The sequence below is a fragment of the Engraulis encrasicolus genome, chromosome 14 (genome assembly GCF_034702125.1).
Source record: "Engraulis encrasicolus isolate BLACKSEA-1 chromosome 14, IST_EnEncr_1.0, whole genome shotgun sequence".
NCBI lineage: Eukaryota > Metazoa > Chordata > Actinopteri > Clupeiformes > Engraulidae > Engraulis > Engraulis encrasicolus.
Window position 1 is genome coordinate 34,541,573 of NC_085870.1, and position 15,881 is coordinate 34,557,453.

The window sequence follows — 15,881 nt, forward strand, 5'->3', positions numbered from 1 at the left end:
AAACAACAATATTTTCTGCAGTGTTGTACCACTCACTTTGAAATGATCGGGTAGTTATTTTGACCGGTCACCTGAGTAGAAAACCCTTCAGCTCTGTCGGTCCTCTTTTCTTTATCACATATTTTCCCCTTGGAAATCCAACTTTGAGAATGCTCTTAGTTTCGTTATGAAATCCACTTATAGCAGTCAACGTGAACAAGCTAGCCAACAACACCGACTGACTGTATTGTGAACTTCAGATTCGCTATGACGTAACTGTCCAGCAAGACTCAACACCAGAAGGAGTCTGCGGCCAGGCTACTGCTCGCCTCACCATTGTATATTTCAGTGGGCGTTATGCCAAAGCGTCCAGAGTAAAGAAATGATAATCACACGTAGAAAATATTTAAAAAATATCAGGAAATGAGGGCACACCATACATACTTCTATTAAGTGTATAAAAACGTTTAATACAATATTACCAGGTTGCATTCACAGAACGAGCAACAATGCGCATGCGCGCAACTTTGTTAACGAGGGATTGCGCAATCCGGGGTGAGGCCAGTTCAGAGTTGCCCCAAATTCAGCGTATTCGGAGCAATTTGACATGAAATGGGCAAATATTACGATTTTGGCCACGGAAATGATTGAAAATGAGTGAAACTGTTTAAATACTGCTCAAATGGTAGTTATGGTGCAGATGCTCGAAAACAATAGCTGTTATTGTTACTATTATTCACATTAATCTCATCATTCTCATCATTCTCATCTGGAGCTGGTGAGGCCGTGCCTCCCCTGCCGTATTGGAGTGCACGTGCCTGCTAGAGTGCCATTCAAGTCTCCCTTTATCTCTGTTTATAGGCCTATACAAACGCTAACCGGAGATTTTAAAAAATCTCCACTTTTGTCTGAGTTTTTTTGAAGCTTTGTTTATAGAGGGAAAACCTTTGTTTGTTTGTGAACGAAAGGCACAACCGAAGGGGAAGGTCTTCGTATATCAAAATACGCGGATATGTATGAACAGCACAGAGTACAATACTAACTGCCATACAGACAATCACAACAGGTGCTGCCTGGGGTTCCATCTCAACTGTCACATTCTCTCAACATTCTATTCTTAACGAGCACCTGCACTACAATTCTAGAATTCTATTGTACAGCTCTTCAATGCAATGTGATATTGTCCAGAGACAATCTTAGCAACAGTAATCCTTTTTCCATCCAATATAAAGTCGCTTTAAAATAATGCGCATTAAAAAGTTGATGCGACACAAGTGATGGAAAAGCGGTTAAGTCGCTTCAACGCCAGCTTTGTCGACCTCATTTATATCGCTCTAAAAAGGTGGATTGGCTAGAGATAAGTCGACATAAAATTGATGGAAAAGCGTTAAAGCGACGTAGGAAGTTCGTACATGCGCAGTGCTGTTATTATATGCGCGAGAATTTGAAAGCTATGTTTGGTCGAGAAAAGGCAGGCGTCAAGGAATGGGGCTGGGGGAAAACGCTGTTTTGATTTTTTCGAAGAAATGGACCAGCTAGCTACTGGGTGCCAGGCCGGTCGTGGTTGCGAGGTCCTCTGCTGTTGACAGCACCGGTGAGTGGATTAATTGTTGTTGATGTAGGCTAGTGTTAACCTGGCTACTTTATCCGAAGGGGAACTTGCTACTGTAAACTTGCTAATAGATAGCCCTCCTCAGGTGTCACATAAAAGACTCCGGGTAGTACAGCTGTTTACATAAATGTCTTCTAGGTCTACTTTGTAATCTTCCCCCCTCGTATATCGCTCGCACAAGTAATGATATGTTTGTATCGAACAGGACACGATACTCAGACAGACATAGCGCAGTAGCTAAGTAAACAGAAAGACGAGGACTGACTTTTGCTAATGAAGCTATGGATCTGATGAACGATTTCTCACTGTTTACATTGTTCGTCTGGCTCTGTACAAATAGTTCCCCCTGATGACCAATCTGGTGTGGAAGACGAGAAAGATGATGAGGAAGAAGAGGGTGCTGGTAAGTCAGGATCATCATGCTTTTGAATGTCATGTTATTCATGCTAATATTGTGTATCACAAAAGTGAGTAGCCTACACATTTCTCAGTTTTTTTTTGTTTTTTTTTTAAACAATTCAACATCTGACCAAAGTGAGTACTCCGGCACCCCTATGCGAAAATGCCCAGAAAGAGTCAGGTGCAGGACAATAAAAGTATTAATCCAGTGAAAGAGTAATAGAATAGTCCTGTGAAGTGAATAAAATCTGCAACACTGCTTCTCTTTTGTTAAATTTAGATGTACAAGAATGGTTTGATGTCAAAATCTTCAATAAGACCATTGGGGGACATCATGTTTAAATAGTACATATGCAAAAGGTCTCCTGCTGGAGTAACCTTTTGCCTCGGTCACTGCCTCTAGGTGACTTGTCTGACACCGACACTATGCCCTCCACTTCTTTCATTCTTGGTACTCATAGTAATGGTAGGCCTTCTGCTTGTCAAGGATGCACTTTGCCTGATTAAGACCTGAGGGTCGAAAAGTTACGCTCTCACTAGTCACTTTAACTTACCTGTATTTTAAGCATCCAAATGTTGGCAGCATTCATGTCAAACCATGTCAGTACCAGTACCATGCCTCACTAGAGGCAAAACACACTGTTGTCTTCAAACTACTCACTTGGGTACTGTCACACGTACTTGACACCATCTAAAACAAAATTGTTTATCTTGGGCTTATCAGTCCACAAGAAATGGTCCAAAGCACTGTGACACTGAACCAAATCATGCCTCACTGAAGACCTTTCTATGCATTTTCAAATAGGGGTGTACTCACTTTTCTCTTGTCAGAGGTTGAGGTGTCATTTTGATAAACAGCTTCAAAATATTCTTAACACTGATATCCATTAAATCATTGGAACTGAATATTTTCACGCTTACTTCAGGCTAATATGTTCAAGCTTAGTTGACACCCTTTAACTTGGATTAAAAAAAACTCTAGTGTAATACCATGTCTCGGATAACTTAATTAAATGTGTTTGTATTTTATGTGTTTCCTCATGTAATAGAAGACTACAGTGGACAAGTGACCATGGAGGATTCAGAGCCCCCAGGCCCCACCCCAGCTGCAGCAGGAGGTAGTCGCCTGTTTCGCAGGCCACTGAAGAAAAAGTCTGTACTAGCTGCATAGAGTCAGCAGCTGTCGGACTTACTGAAAAGGCAAGAGGCAGGAGGAGGAAGATGGAGAGATGCTAACTTATCTGAGAACGTCCGTCAAGCGCCAGTTTGGAGCATCAGAATAACCCGCCCATTACCTCTTCAAGCAGCCAAGTGGGCTTACCATTTAATGTTATTTAATATTTAATACTAATTATGAATATTTATTAAATGCATTTTTGTGAAAAATGCCCATGTTTGTTTGTTTTTAATATACATATTCACTTGATGTGAATTCTTTCACAAATGCATGTGACGCATCAGGTGACGCATCAGGGTATCTCTTATTGCCGCTGCCTCAGTGTCCTCCTCAGCTGACTCGGGATCTTCTCCTCTGCTTTATAATGTTAAATTCAACTCTTCAAGTGTTAATTCAACAGTACATTAACACTAAAATGAGTGGGACCATATGCTCTAAGCAGTGTTGACTTGAGACTGCAAATTTTACCATGTGATAGGCATACAACCTCAGACAAAATAAAAAATCACCTGTCATGTAGAATGTTCATTCAGTTGATGTTTTAGTCCTTTTCAGACAGGACAGGTACAGGGGTTGGCCATGGAGGGCGGGGAGGTGTTGCTCTCACGGGTCTAGGCCTACTGTAGTATGATGGCCTGTATGCTGCTCTGTGTCTGTCTGACTAGGCAGTTTTGGGTCGGGTCTGTGATTCATCATTTTTCTTTAAAAATAAATAAATAAAATTGTGTGTGTGTGTGTGTGTGTGTGTGTGTGTGTGTGTCTGTGTGTGTCTGTGTGTGTGTGTTGGTGTGTTGTGAGAATGTTCATTGGCCTTACAATAAGACAAAAAAAGTATTAAGAACCATCTTATTGACAAACTTAAGTGCTGCATAGTCCCCCTTTAATACAAAATAAAACACATTGAAGGGAAAAAATGAATGGAAATAAATAGAAATGAATGACCGAGGAAAGTAATGAGCGAGGAGAAGAGATACAATTGTCGTCCACATCACTTTAAGTGAACATGCATCTGTTTTGGAATGAATCCTTTTTATCTTCAAAATACAATACAATACTGTACAAATAAAAATACTACAGTTTATGCTGTACAAAATATTTTAGCCAACTGTACAAAGTCAAAAGACAGCCTAAAATTAAAACTAAAATGTATGATATAAATGGCAATTGATTTTATAATGGGTCGTTTGTTTTTTGACCAAATTGTGTGCTACCTATTAAGAAAATACATATAAAATACCACAGTCCTGCAAAATGTTTCACTATGACAAATTTGATGACTTTTTTCAGTCTCTTTCTGCCTGCACTTAATAATAAGCACTTTTCTTTTGTAGGACAGAATAAAGTAGGCTAAGCCCACATCAGGTAATGTCAGGCTAAACTATAGACAGGTTGCTTATTAAACAAACAACACCTGGAGGTACACATAATATGTCTGTTTAATAAGCAATCAATATGCTAATGTTTGACAGGGTGTCACGTTTAAAAAGACCTTGATTATACGTACGTGTATGTGGACATTTGGACAACATGGATAATTTTGTAATCTTTTTACATACCACATGTGGATAATAGTAAAAACACCATTGTGACAGTTGCATTTAAACTCCCTAAAATTTATATTTTTAAAACTTGAGTTTTAAGAGGAGATTTTTAAAACTCCACTTACGTGTAAACAAGAGGCCAAAATTGATGTTTACAAGATATGATATAGTACGTGTGGACAGGGTCGAAGTCTCTTTTTTTATAGCTGAATTTGTTGTGCTGGTTTCAGTTGTTTTCCTCTATTGTTGTTCTTTTGCTGACAACAGTTTTTGTAGAATCATCCTCAAACTCATAAATCCATGAGTCCATGAGAGTGACATGGAATCCAAGGGTCATTAAAGACATCGTGTCTTGCAGTGTCCGCCAAGAATTGCTATAAATGCACAACATCAAATGCAGGAGCCCTCTCAAGTTAACAGCATCCCACACTTGTGCAAATTGAATATAGACAAACAAAGAAACAAAACAAAATATTGTCTTTGGCATGCATTTCCATTCAGTCACTTTGGACAGCATCATGTGGTATACATCTGCGACATACGTAGACTTCATGAGGAAATGGGCAATGTCGAGTAGCCTGATTATCATCGACGTTCAAATCTCTTCCAGAGTTGGTCTGACCAAGAGCATAACAATTAACATTTCCCAAACGGCATGGGTGACCCGCCTCCCTTGGTTTGCTTATGGTTGTTTGCTTCATGACAAAGTGAAAGGAGTTCCTGTTTTTTCTGGAACGCAGAAAGTACTTGCATTGCTCTTGACCTGAGTAGTTGCAACGCTGAAGGTGTTGCGTCACTAGGAGGCCACGGCCTGGCTAAGTGTCTAGAGCAGTCTTTTTTACAGCCAATCCTAATGTCTGCCGTCTGCTGTGTCATCACAGTCATCACTCTCCTCGGCCTCCTCCTGTGACATCAGCAGATATGAGCTCATGGCTTCCCGTAGACCCTCGCTGAAGGGGCTCTCGTCAGCCTCCTCCTCCTGCTCCTCGTCCTTGGGGAAGATCATGGACCTAAAAAAATTAAAATAAAAAAGATACATTTAAAAATTGCGCCTCTGTGTATTGAACCATTGGTCAAAGGTCGTGATACGAACTGAATTGTGAGTTGAGTGTATTGTTACAGCCCTAAAAATATATATCATAAATAGCAGCACATTCATATTTAGTGTCATTTATAAAAAAATATTTATATTGACAGCTGTTCTGTAGACAGGCCATAACAGGGGCAGGAGCACAGAAACAACTCTTTCAGAAGATAATAGTAGTTGACAAATTTCAGTATGCCAAGGCATAGCATTTACTTAAATGCTTTATGTACAGTACCTTACTCCCAGGATTAACAAATCACCACTAAAAGGATAGTCCCATAGATCATCAAACATGCAGTTAATCAGAACATGAATGAAAAAAATTATTATCCCTTCCAATACAAAATATGTCCCTAAACAGTGTCATCAAAGTTAGATGTGTTGTACCTTTTTGCTCTCTTCCAGTTAAAGGTGGGCTTTCTGACAAACTTGGGGGAGGGGATGGGCTGCGTGAAGTGGCTACAAGAGCCCTGTATGTGGCAGGGTTTTCTCAGCAAGCAGCATAATCCATCTATGGAATCTGCACACATTACAACAATATGCATCTCAGGTTATTTTCATTCATTGGTCTGCCACATCAAGATTAGGGTGTAGATTAACAATCTGTCCACGGAAAGATTGTTTGGTGGAATATATACACTATACAGTAATTCGTGGTTCACTCAGTCATGGCAATCCATACTCTGCTTTGAGAAATAAAACTATATGCTGCATTCTATGAGAAACAAAAAAATATATATATACTTCATATAGTTTTTCAAGCTAATTTCCTGGAGGAGGAAGGAAGTTCTTGGGTGTTAAACAGCAGATGTCAAGCTAGTGGTTTGTCGCTGGTGGTTTATTTTCCTGTCATTGTAAAAGTGCGACTTTAAACCAGACACGCAGTGTGAAACCAGACACGCAGTGTGATTAACACCTCTGTTAAGTTGAAAATCAACTTGTGCATTTATAAATAAACATAACATACACAACTAAACATTATCCAGATCTAGATTTATTTCCACAACTACTTCATGTCAAAAAAGCACACTCAACAAACTCAACAAGTGTGATGATAAGGGAGTTCACCTCTGTTGCAATGACATTGCAACAATCTAACATTTTGCAGTTTCATAACACTCATCTAGCAACAAAGGGGCTCATTTGCAGGAAAATATATTGGAACAGCTGTTCCTAATGGGCATCTCCATTTTAGGGGGACATGTGGATGTAAACCATTCACAGTATTTCTTCTGTTCTTGCACTTTACATGTCTGTACAGTATGTGTAGTGTATAGGTGCTCTAGGTGTAATGTATGTGTACTGTCTCTGTTTAATTGTCTATGTCCACCCCTAAAGTGTGGACATATTATTTCTGCATGGGAAAGTAAGAAACGTAATTCAGTTCTTTGTATGACCAGCGCATGTAAAGAAATTGACAGTAAAGCCTACTTGACTTGACTTGTTATGATGAGTTGCACATTCAGGAGGAAAAATGATTGAAAGTGACTTCCTCCACCTAAACTGCCATTCAAAATAGAGTCTGTGGCAGTGCTCATTCAGGATATAAGTAACTCCCTATTAGCCTAGAGCAATAGTCTCCAATTATTTTCTCCAAAGGGACAAATTATGTAGCGCAAATCAGGCTAGGGGCCAAACAAATCGTCCGTCGCCCCTATATGGCCACATATAGCACACATATGTTTTAATTTGCTACAACCTCATGACGGGCCAAATGTTTGCCATGCCCAGGCCGGATCTGGCCCACGGGCCGCCATTTGGAGACCCCTCTAGGACCTCTAGGACCTCTAGGACCTCTAGGACCTAGAGCAGGCCATTCAATTAGAATTTCAATTGGGCCACATTTCAAAACCAAGAAATTAAGTTGGGCCGTACATTGTCAGCCATCACTAACACTGTAATGACACCTCAAATCAGTAGTCTACAAACTATTTTTAAACATGTTCCTCTAACCTAAAATAACCACATTGAATGTTCTGTGCATAAGACAAGAAAGAGATCAACAAGAAAATAATGTGTTGTACTGCAGTATCAAAAATGAATTGAACATTGCTACAGCTGGGGGGCATGCCTGGGCCGCATGTGCGCAGAGTCTGGGCCGCATGTGGACTGAGTCTGGGCTGCATATGGACTGAGTCTGGGCTGCATATGGACTGAGTCTGGGCCGCATGTGGCCCTTGGGCCGCCAATTGAATATATTATCGAGGCTCGGTAGGCAAGACAGCCAGCATGGCGACTCACCAGAGTAGTGGTCCACCAGTCTGCTGAGGGTGGGGAAGGTGTGTGTGGTGAAGATATAGAACCAGCCGTTGAGGAGGCAGTGGACACGATAGTGCCTGACCACCAGGACCGAGCCTTGTCCTTGCACTACAGACAACGAGTAGGATCCTGTGCGTGGGTGAAAAACACAACACACTTGAAATGCATTTAACATGAAAGAGACAGCCCTCATATCAGCCTTAAGCTCCATGCTTTGAAATATAGAGAAAGAAATTATTGAAATCATTATTATATAGTCATTATTCAAAGTTAAAGTGTACAAAGGAGGGGAGGGGGTGTGCACACTGCTTACATGTTACAGCTACAGAAATTATGTTTTTCTTTAATATTTTTCAAACTTGAAATAACATTATTGTGTCCTACATATATACCAAACCAGTACCACAAGGGTAATGTAATATGCAATCTGGAAATGTAACCGTGGCATGTAAACATGGCATGGCATTTTTTTCATACCACTTTCATGATGGCAGAACATGAGTGTTGTGCCTTACCTTTGCAGGTCTGGCTCTGGCGGACCATGAAGGAGCCCGACTGGTTCTGAGGCCTCAGCAGCAGCTCCTCTGCCTTGGCCCTGCTGATACCCTCATACTGCCACCTGGTGGACACATGGGGAGAGACACAGACTGAGGGAGCGTTGCAGCAGAAGGTCTCGGGAAAGACAAGGCTTATTTATACAGTGCATTTCATACAAGAAACATAACTTGGCTCTCGTCAGATACATATATTTCTGGTCAGCTTCGCGCAGAAACATTCATCTGGCGAGAGCCAGGTTTGCTCACACACAACAACAACAACTAATGTGCTCCTGCACCCTGATGAAGCGTCCGTCTGCAAGGCATCTTTATGACTACACCGACCCAAAGGGACTGTCCCTGGCCTGCACTCTGCACTCAAGTTACTCTGAAGAAGGACAGACTGTATACTCAGCAACCTCAAAATATTTCAGTATAACTTGAATGAGACTTATATCTAACCTACCTACATGTTTTGGATTGTTTCACATAGCTGGTCATTTTCACCAAATATATGCTGAGACTATATTTGTCCATAGGGCTAGACAAAAAAAAAAACAGAAAGTCCCGGGCATTTTTTCATGGCCCCTTCTGAATTGTGGGCCTTCTCTAATAAAATGAAAAAAAAAAGACATAATGCCAACAGCATCAGCCCATGTAGACTGTAACTCCATCAGAAAATGCCCTGTATCCTAGATTACCTGTCCACTCCACACAAAGGCGAAAAATATCTTGCCATAGTCCAGTTTCAATATCACACACAGACTTACAAAACATGGACCTAGATAGCTTTATAGTAGGCTACATATATATCTGGACTGGCTAAAATATTGGCGAGAATTTTATAAAAGGCCACATTTTACTTGCCATCCCCAGTTGTATATAAGGTATTGGACTGAAATGACAAGAGGAATCTCCCACGGACCAGTTAACAGGCCTGCTATGCTTTCTGTTCACCTTTTTACCAAAAAACACCAATACTGACTGCCAGTAACTCAGATGACGCATGGTTTTTCTCACTGTATGACAACAGTAAAATAGATCAGAACACATTTTTAGTCAATCACATGTACTGTAATTGTTTTGTTCAACTGGAAACAAACTGCTACCAGATCATATCCCAAATGCACCTGAATAACTCAATGCTCTCTCTCTCTCTCTCTCTCTCTCTCTCTCTCTCTCTCTCTCTCTCTCTCTCTCTCTCTCTCTCTCTCTCTCTCTCTCTCTCTCTCTCACGCACACACACCTACACGTTCACACCCAACTCCCATGTTCGCTCACACTAGCCGCTTTGAGTGATGTATGAGAAAATGTCATCTATTACTTACTTGTTGGTCACCTTGGCGACATATGCTTTGGGTATGTAGCTGTCTTTGCCAATTGATGTCACCTTCACCTTCCACATCTCACCAGCACTGTACACACACGGACACACACAAACACACACACACACACACACACACACACACACACACACACACACACACACACACACACACACACACACACACACACACACACACACACACACACACACACACACACACACACACACACACACACACACACACACCATTACATTACATTACATTACATTACATTGCATTTGGCAGACGCTTTATAACCAAAGCGACTTTCAAAAGAGGACATATTCAAGCCAACATCACAAGCAAATACAAAGTGCACAGGAGATATACAGAACAACAAGTGCAGTTGCAGAGGGGTTAGTTTTTTTTTTTTGTTTTTTTTTAATTGAACAGTAAATAACGAGTACACACACACAAACTAAACTAAACTAAACATCATGTCAGGAGTCTGCCCTGGGGCAAGGCCAGTTCAAGCATTAGTCTAGTAGATTCTCTCGAAAGAGGAAGGTCTTCAGTTGTTTCTTGAAGGCTGCAAGAGATGTGCTTAGTCTTGCTGTCTCTGGGAGACCGTTCCACCACTTGGGTACCACAACGGAGAACAATCTTGACTGGGAGTACCTAGAGCGACTGGATGGCAGAGCCAGACCATTACCATTTATGGACAGTCCCCCACTTATTTAGGCCCCTGAGATAAATAGAGTGTAAGATCAATTTCAATGTAGCCTCTTTATGCAGATGGGCCGCCGGTGGGCATGTTCACACTTTGCTAGAAAGACTATAACAACACTGGCATGGCTTTACCAAGAACCTTAACCCGTTAAGACATGGCGTTATAAATTAGCTGAATGGTAATGACCATGTCGTAGTGGATTACTAAATGTCCTGTGTTGTTCCATATTGTATATGGTAGTTAACATTCCAAGCTCTATTACAGCTTGCCACTGTAATAGACTTTGTCATTACAATTTTAAGACAATAAGGTTATAACATATAGGGTCTGCGCTGCTGCAAAGTCTACCGTAAACGGGCACATACTTACTCTGATATGATGTTGAGCCTGTCTCCAATACAGATAGTGTTAGCTGCTGGCCCCTCTGGCGGGAAGTTATAGAGGGCCACTGACATACTCTGGTCACCTACTGTAGAACACAACAGCAATAAACACATGACACACAGCTCATGACATGGTTAATGTCAAGTTCTCATTTGTAAGCCACTTTGGTTCAAAGTGTGTGTTGAATGTAATGTAAATGTACTGTCATTGTATGTAAGTTCCCATTCGTATGGGGTTTTTGAGCACATGGCAGAGGTGTCAAAAGTAAAAGCAGAAATAGAAAAGTAACCGGTCTACAGATACGGTGAACCACTGTACCTGTCTTATGGGCAGCTGATCTCAGCCGGTTGGAACACATTTGCAAAGATTTCTTTTTTTTAGGTTTTAGTTGTGTTTTTCTCTAATAACAGCACAGTAGATAACCTTATTGTGGAATAACTGGTGCAGCAAGTATGTAATACAGATTGTATCATGTACTAATGTTGCACTTACACCATGAATTTACATTTACTTTAACTTTGAACGCCTCTGGCAAAGAGTTTTGTGAAGAGCAACAACAACAACAGAACTGACTCTGAGTTCTTGTCCGCTGGGGTCCATGGTAGCTTGGGGAGGATGAGGAGTCCTCAGTACTGGAGGTGCTGGATTCCCGACAGCGTTTGCTGGGCAGATCTCCCATGATGCTCCTCTTCTCTGCGTGTGTCTACATGTGTCTCTTCATGTATTTATCAGCCATCTGGAAAAGGTCTGCATGAAGCACATAATATATTAAGGGCTATTCAAATGGTGGCCCTTGGACGGCAAGGTTCTGGCCCCCAAGCCCCTTGAAATAAGGAATTTAGAGATAAAAGTATGGATTCTGTATTGAGCTGAAACGGGACACGGGACGTTAAAATGCAGGAAATTACATCTAAGAAATGCAAAACTTTCTGTGGGACGACCCCCAGACCCCCCACCTCAATGAAATGACCCATATTTTTTTCATTGACAGTCACTAACCATAGTACATATGTATAGTTTGGCCCCTTTACTAGGAGGAATTTGAAAACTTGACCCTCGTTAATATTTAATTGAATACCCCTGTAATTATAGGAATTTCTTATGTAGGCTACACAGCATGTTGGGTAATTGGCTGAGGGCTTGCATTCCCTGTATTATACTCAATGACAACATAAACATTACATTACACTTAGCTGACGCTATTTTAAATCCAAAACGACTTACAGTTATTTAGGTACAGGGTATTGGTTACAGGCCCTCGAGCAATGTGGGGTTAGGCACCTTGCTCAAGGGCACTTCAGCCATGGATGAAGTTGCTGGTGAGGGCGGGATTGGAACTTGCAACCATCTGATCTAAAGACCAGTGCTCTAACCAGTCATGGTTTTTTTTGCTTCGGAGGCTGAGCTATTAAGGTTTTTATAAGCTGAGGGCACCTTTTTCCAAAAAGGGCTGGCATTCAGCAGGCGTTTTTTGCAGGTGCCTTAGGCTTACATGGGTTTTTCACACTCATCTCATCTTCAATCTCGGCTCACCTTGGAACTCTGCAGCTCTTTATTTCAGGTAACCCTGTCCAGCGGTGTAGTCTACTTTTTTGAAGTGGGTATACTGTATATTCGAGCATTTTTTGAAGTGGGTATGCTGTATATATTTTTGCTATTCTAAACAATGGATCAATCCATTTGAAGTGGGTATACTGAAGCTCCTAAAATTTAAAAGTGGGTATACGTTCTACGTAGACTACACCACTGCCCTGTCCCTATGTTATAACCATATTGTCACCAAAATGGTAGTGACCAAGTCTTAATGGGTTACCTGAGACTCCCTGCATTGTCATAGCAATGTTGTTATGAAGAAACTGAGTGTTTTCAGCAAAGAGTGAATAGGCCTGTTGATGGGCCCATCTGCAGTAAGAGGCAGGCTACTCTCTGGACATGTAACATGTAACACGTACCCACTACATTACATGCATACAACATCCGCCTGCACCACACTACTGATAACTGATAACTTCCTACCTACACCGTAGACTATTTTTGTTAACTTTGGTATTTGTGGAAATAAATAAGAACAAGAATAGGCTGCCACGTCTCTGTCCCCGTTGTTTTCCCCCACGGTATATTTCAATGCATGACAAGCGGCGTGCGAGTGTGTGTGTGTGTGTGTGTGTGTGTGTGTGTGTGTGTGTGTGTGAGAGAGAGAGAGAGAGAGATAGAGAGAGAGAGAGAGAGAGAGAAAGAATCATAAGCAAAGAGCAAAGGCTGCACAAAGACAACTCCACACACACACGCGCATGCACACACGCGCGTGCACACACACTCCAAATGTCTGAACCTGCGGTTCCTCTCGTACTGAGCAGGATTACCATTGCAACAACACATCATCAGTAGGGTAAAACTCAAGTGTAGTGCAGTGTGTGTGTGTGTGTGTGTGTGTGTGTGTGTGTGTGTGTGTGTGTGTGTGTGTGTGTGTGTGTGTGTGTGTGTGTGTGTGTGTGTGTGTGTGCGTGTGTGTGTGTGTGTGTGGGTGTGTGTGTTTGTGTGTGTGCATGCAAGCGTACACATTCTGCTGTGACATGCAATTACCATTTTCCCAAGGATTCACTAAATCTTGTCTATCCCACTCAAAACTACACTCAGCAGGTCACAGGTGCTTTAGTTCTGTTGTCTAGTAGCCTATATTGTGTCCTGCATTGTTAGCACCCCTGGTCTAGACTCTAGAGCAGGGGTAGGCAATTAGATTTGGACGCGGGACGATTTTTTTTTTCAGATTAGGGCATTGCGGGCCGGCCATGGCCATGGTTTTTTACTTGTAAAAAAGTTGTTGTATTTTTTCTATTATATCAGAAATATGTACATCTTCTATGCACTGATACTATGCCGACTGCTGCATCTCCTTTTCCTGGTGAACCAGAAGCTATGTGTTGACGCCCAGGGGGCTGGGCTACACAAACCTTCTGGTGCACCTGTGATTCGCTCTCCTCCTCCGTTTACGAAATAAACGGGGCAGCTCGACGAATCAGGATCGTAGGGAGGGATTTCAGTGGGTATGACGTTTATCGAACGCAACACCCTCCCCCAGGGTAGTTCGGCTGTGCCCTCCCCCTCCCTGAATCACAACAGTAATGGCGGCGTGCGAGGAGTTATCATGCGTCGGGATGGAAGCAGCAATTTCAGCGGTGTTATCCAAAATACCTCAAGTTGATTTTCTAAAGGACTGTTGTGGTTCCCGACCTGGCGGCGCTGACGTGACGACACGTCCTACGTCACAAAGCTTCAACGTGAGTGGTCGAAGTGTCATGTCATTCATATGAGGTTGCTCCAACCGCGTGCAAGCATCTTTTGACTAAACCCCGCCTGCGGAGACGCGTGAAAGGGCAGTGTGCCAGTAGCCTGTTACTTACAGGCTACTGGTTCACCAGGAAAGCATCTCCTGGCATTTCTCTGAAATGATTCTCATGAAAAGGGCGACCTGCTGTAATGTATACAATTGCCAGTTGCTATTCTTTGCATCTCGAATAATAGATGGCGGGCCAGACTTGGCCCCCGGGCCGCTAATTGCCTACCCCTGCTCTAGAGCAGTGTTTTCCAACCTTTTTTGTCTTGCGTACCCCCTAAGCATCTTAGTTGTGCCATGAGTGCCCCCAAATTCGTGTTCTATATAGCTTTATTTGTCCTGATGTTACTGCTCCATACATTTGTTATAATAACAACATTTCTCCAAGTACCCCCTGCAGTGTGCTCGCGTACCCCTAGTGGTACACGTACCCCTGGTTGGGAAAGACTGCTCTAGAGGATGCAAGGCCTACATGACTACAGCGAAACCAGGTGTGAAAGGCTAGCTTCCTTTGGCTTTCTTGTGCCCTACTTATTGCCACAGGTATCTGTTTTTCTCATGCTCTTAACTTTGCCATCCGTCAGCAAGAATGTCACCCAATAGGTCTATTACCAGATAAACAAGCCCATCTTTGCTTAAACTTGTAAGACATGGGCCTGGTTATAAATTCACTGTTACCAGAATGGCAGTAACCAAGTTGTAAAGCGCAGCACCTATGTTATGACTTTACTGTCACCAAAATTGTAATGTCTGTGTCTTAATCTGTTACTTAAGGTAGCAATGTCGGTATGATGTAGTTGAGTATTTTTTGCAGCGAATAGTGAATAGGCCCGCCGGCAACCCCATCTGCACTAGAGTCTATCTTTTCAACAATACGCTTCACTTCACTGACTGAATGGCGCGCATAATCAAACGAGTTCAGTTAAGTCAGAAATGACAACCAGTGCAAAATCTACATCAAAGGTCAACAATTGACACATTTCTTTGTGATTACTGACTGAAAAAACTTAAGTACGATATAGAGAACACAGCAAATCAAATGAGAAATGGTTCATACTTACTTCAGTTCATCACAGTCTACCAGGTGGTGTCAGGTCATTTCCAAAATGCCAAATGTCAGGCTTGAGGTAGCCTACTTTCAAAGACTCTGCATAAGAGAGATGACGAGTGCTGTTGTGTTGCGCCCTTTGTCTGTTACAGTGCTGTGTGCACTCCGGCTCTTGAGTGTGACACTGACATCCCCTTTCTTGTTTGTCACTTTGGTGCGTCTGCTCTGAAGCCGCTTCACTTCCTCAAGTGAGAAAAAAGCACATCTGAGGACTCTTTTTGACAGATGATGATGATGACATGTTTGTATGTTGAACACGTCACCTGAATGTACACCACTCATACACCAATACAGCCTACTCACAGAAGTTACACATTGAATTCAAACATCAAATTATTCATGTTTAACAACATTAAAATGAAGAGTTGAAGGTTTTACTATCAGTGTGTGTATCAGCAAGAAAAAAAAACACAGACTGGCAGGCAGAA

General features: G+C 41.9%; 1 protein-coding gene and 1 long non-coding RNA gene across 2 annotated transcripts; one reads left to right on the forward strand and one right to left on the reverse strand.

Moving 5' to 3' along the window:
• Positions 1 to 1,195: 1,195 nt before the first annotated feature.
• On the forward strand, positions 1,196 to 3,830 carry LOC134463286 (uncharacterized). The gene is made up of 3 exons (XR_010037703.1): positions 1,196 to 1,573; positions 1,932 to 1,994; positions 3,040 to 3,830. It is a non-coding gene; the product is annotated as an uncharacterized LOC134463286 (long non-coding RNA).
• Positions 3,831 to 3,966: 136 nt separating this feature from the next.
• On the reverse strand, positions 3,967 to 15,621 carry sla2a (Src like adaptor 2a). The gene is made up of 8 exons (XM_063216497.1): positions 15,407 to 15,621; positions 11,585 to 11,758; positions 10,997 to 11,096; positions 9,919 to 10,005; positions 8,570 to 8,673; positions 8,037 to 8,183; positions 6,183 to 6,315; positions 3,967 to 5,718 (listed from the first exon to the last, which is right to left on the reverse strand). The coding sequence occupies exons 2-8, from the start codon at positions 11,688 to 11,690 to the stop codon at positions 5,559 to 5,561; spliced, it is 837 nt and encodes a 278-aa protein (XP_063072567.1). The 5' UTR covers positions 11,691 to 11,758; positions 15,407 to 15,621; the 3' UTR covers positions 3,967 to 5,558.
• Positions 15,622 to 15,881: the final 260 nt, after the last annotated feature.

Bases quoted from the DNA above. Each gene is read 5' to 3' on its own strand.
- sla2a (XM_063216497.1), bottom strand. From the start codon at position 11,690: ATGGGAGATCTGCCCAGCAAACGCTGTCGGGAATCCAGCACCTCCAGT. The intron at 6,316-8,036 runs GTGAGTCGCCAT...TAATGTGTGCAG, and splicing joins ACTGGTGGACCACTACTCTG to ATTCCATAGATGGATTATGC. The intron at 5,719-6,182 runs GTACAACACATC...TAATTTTTTTAG, and splicing joins AACTGGAAGAGAGCAAAAAG to GTCCATGATCTTCCCCAAGG.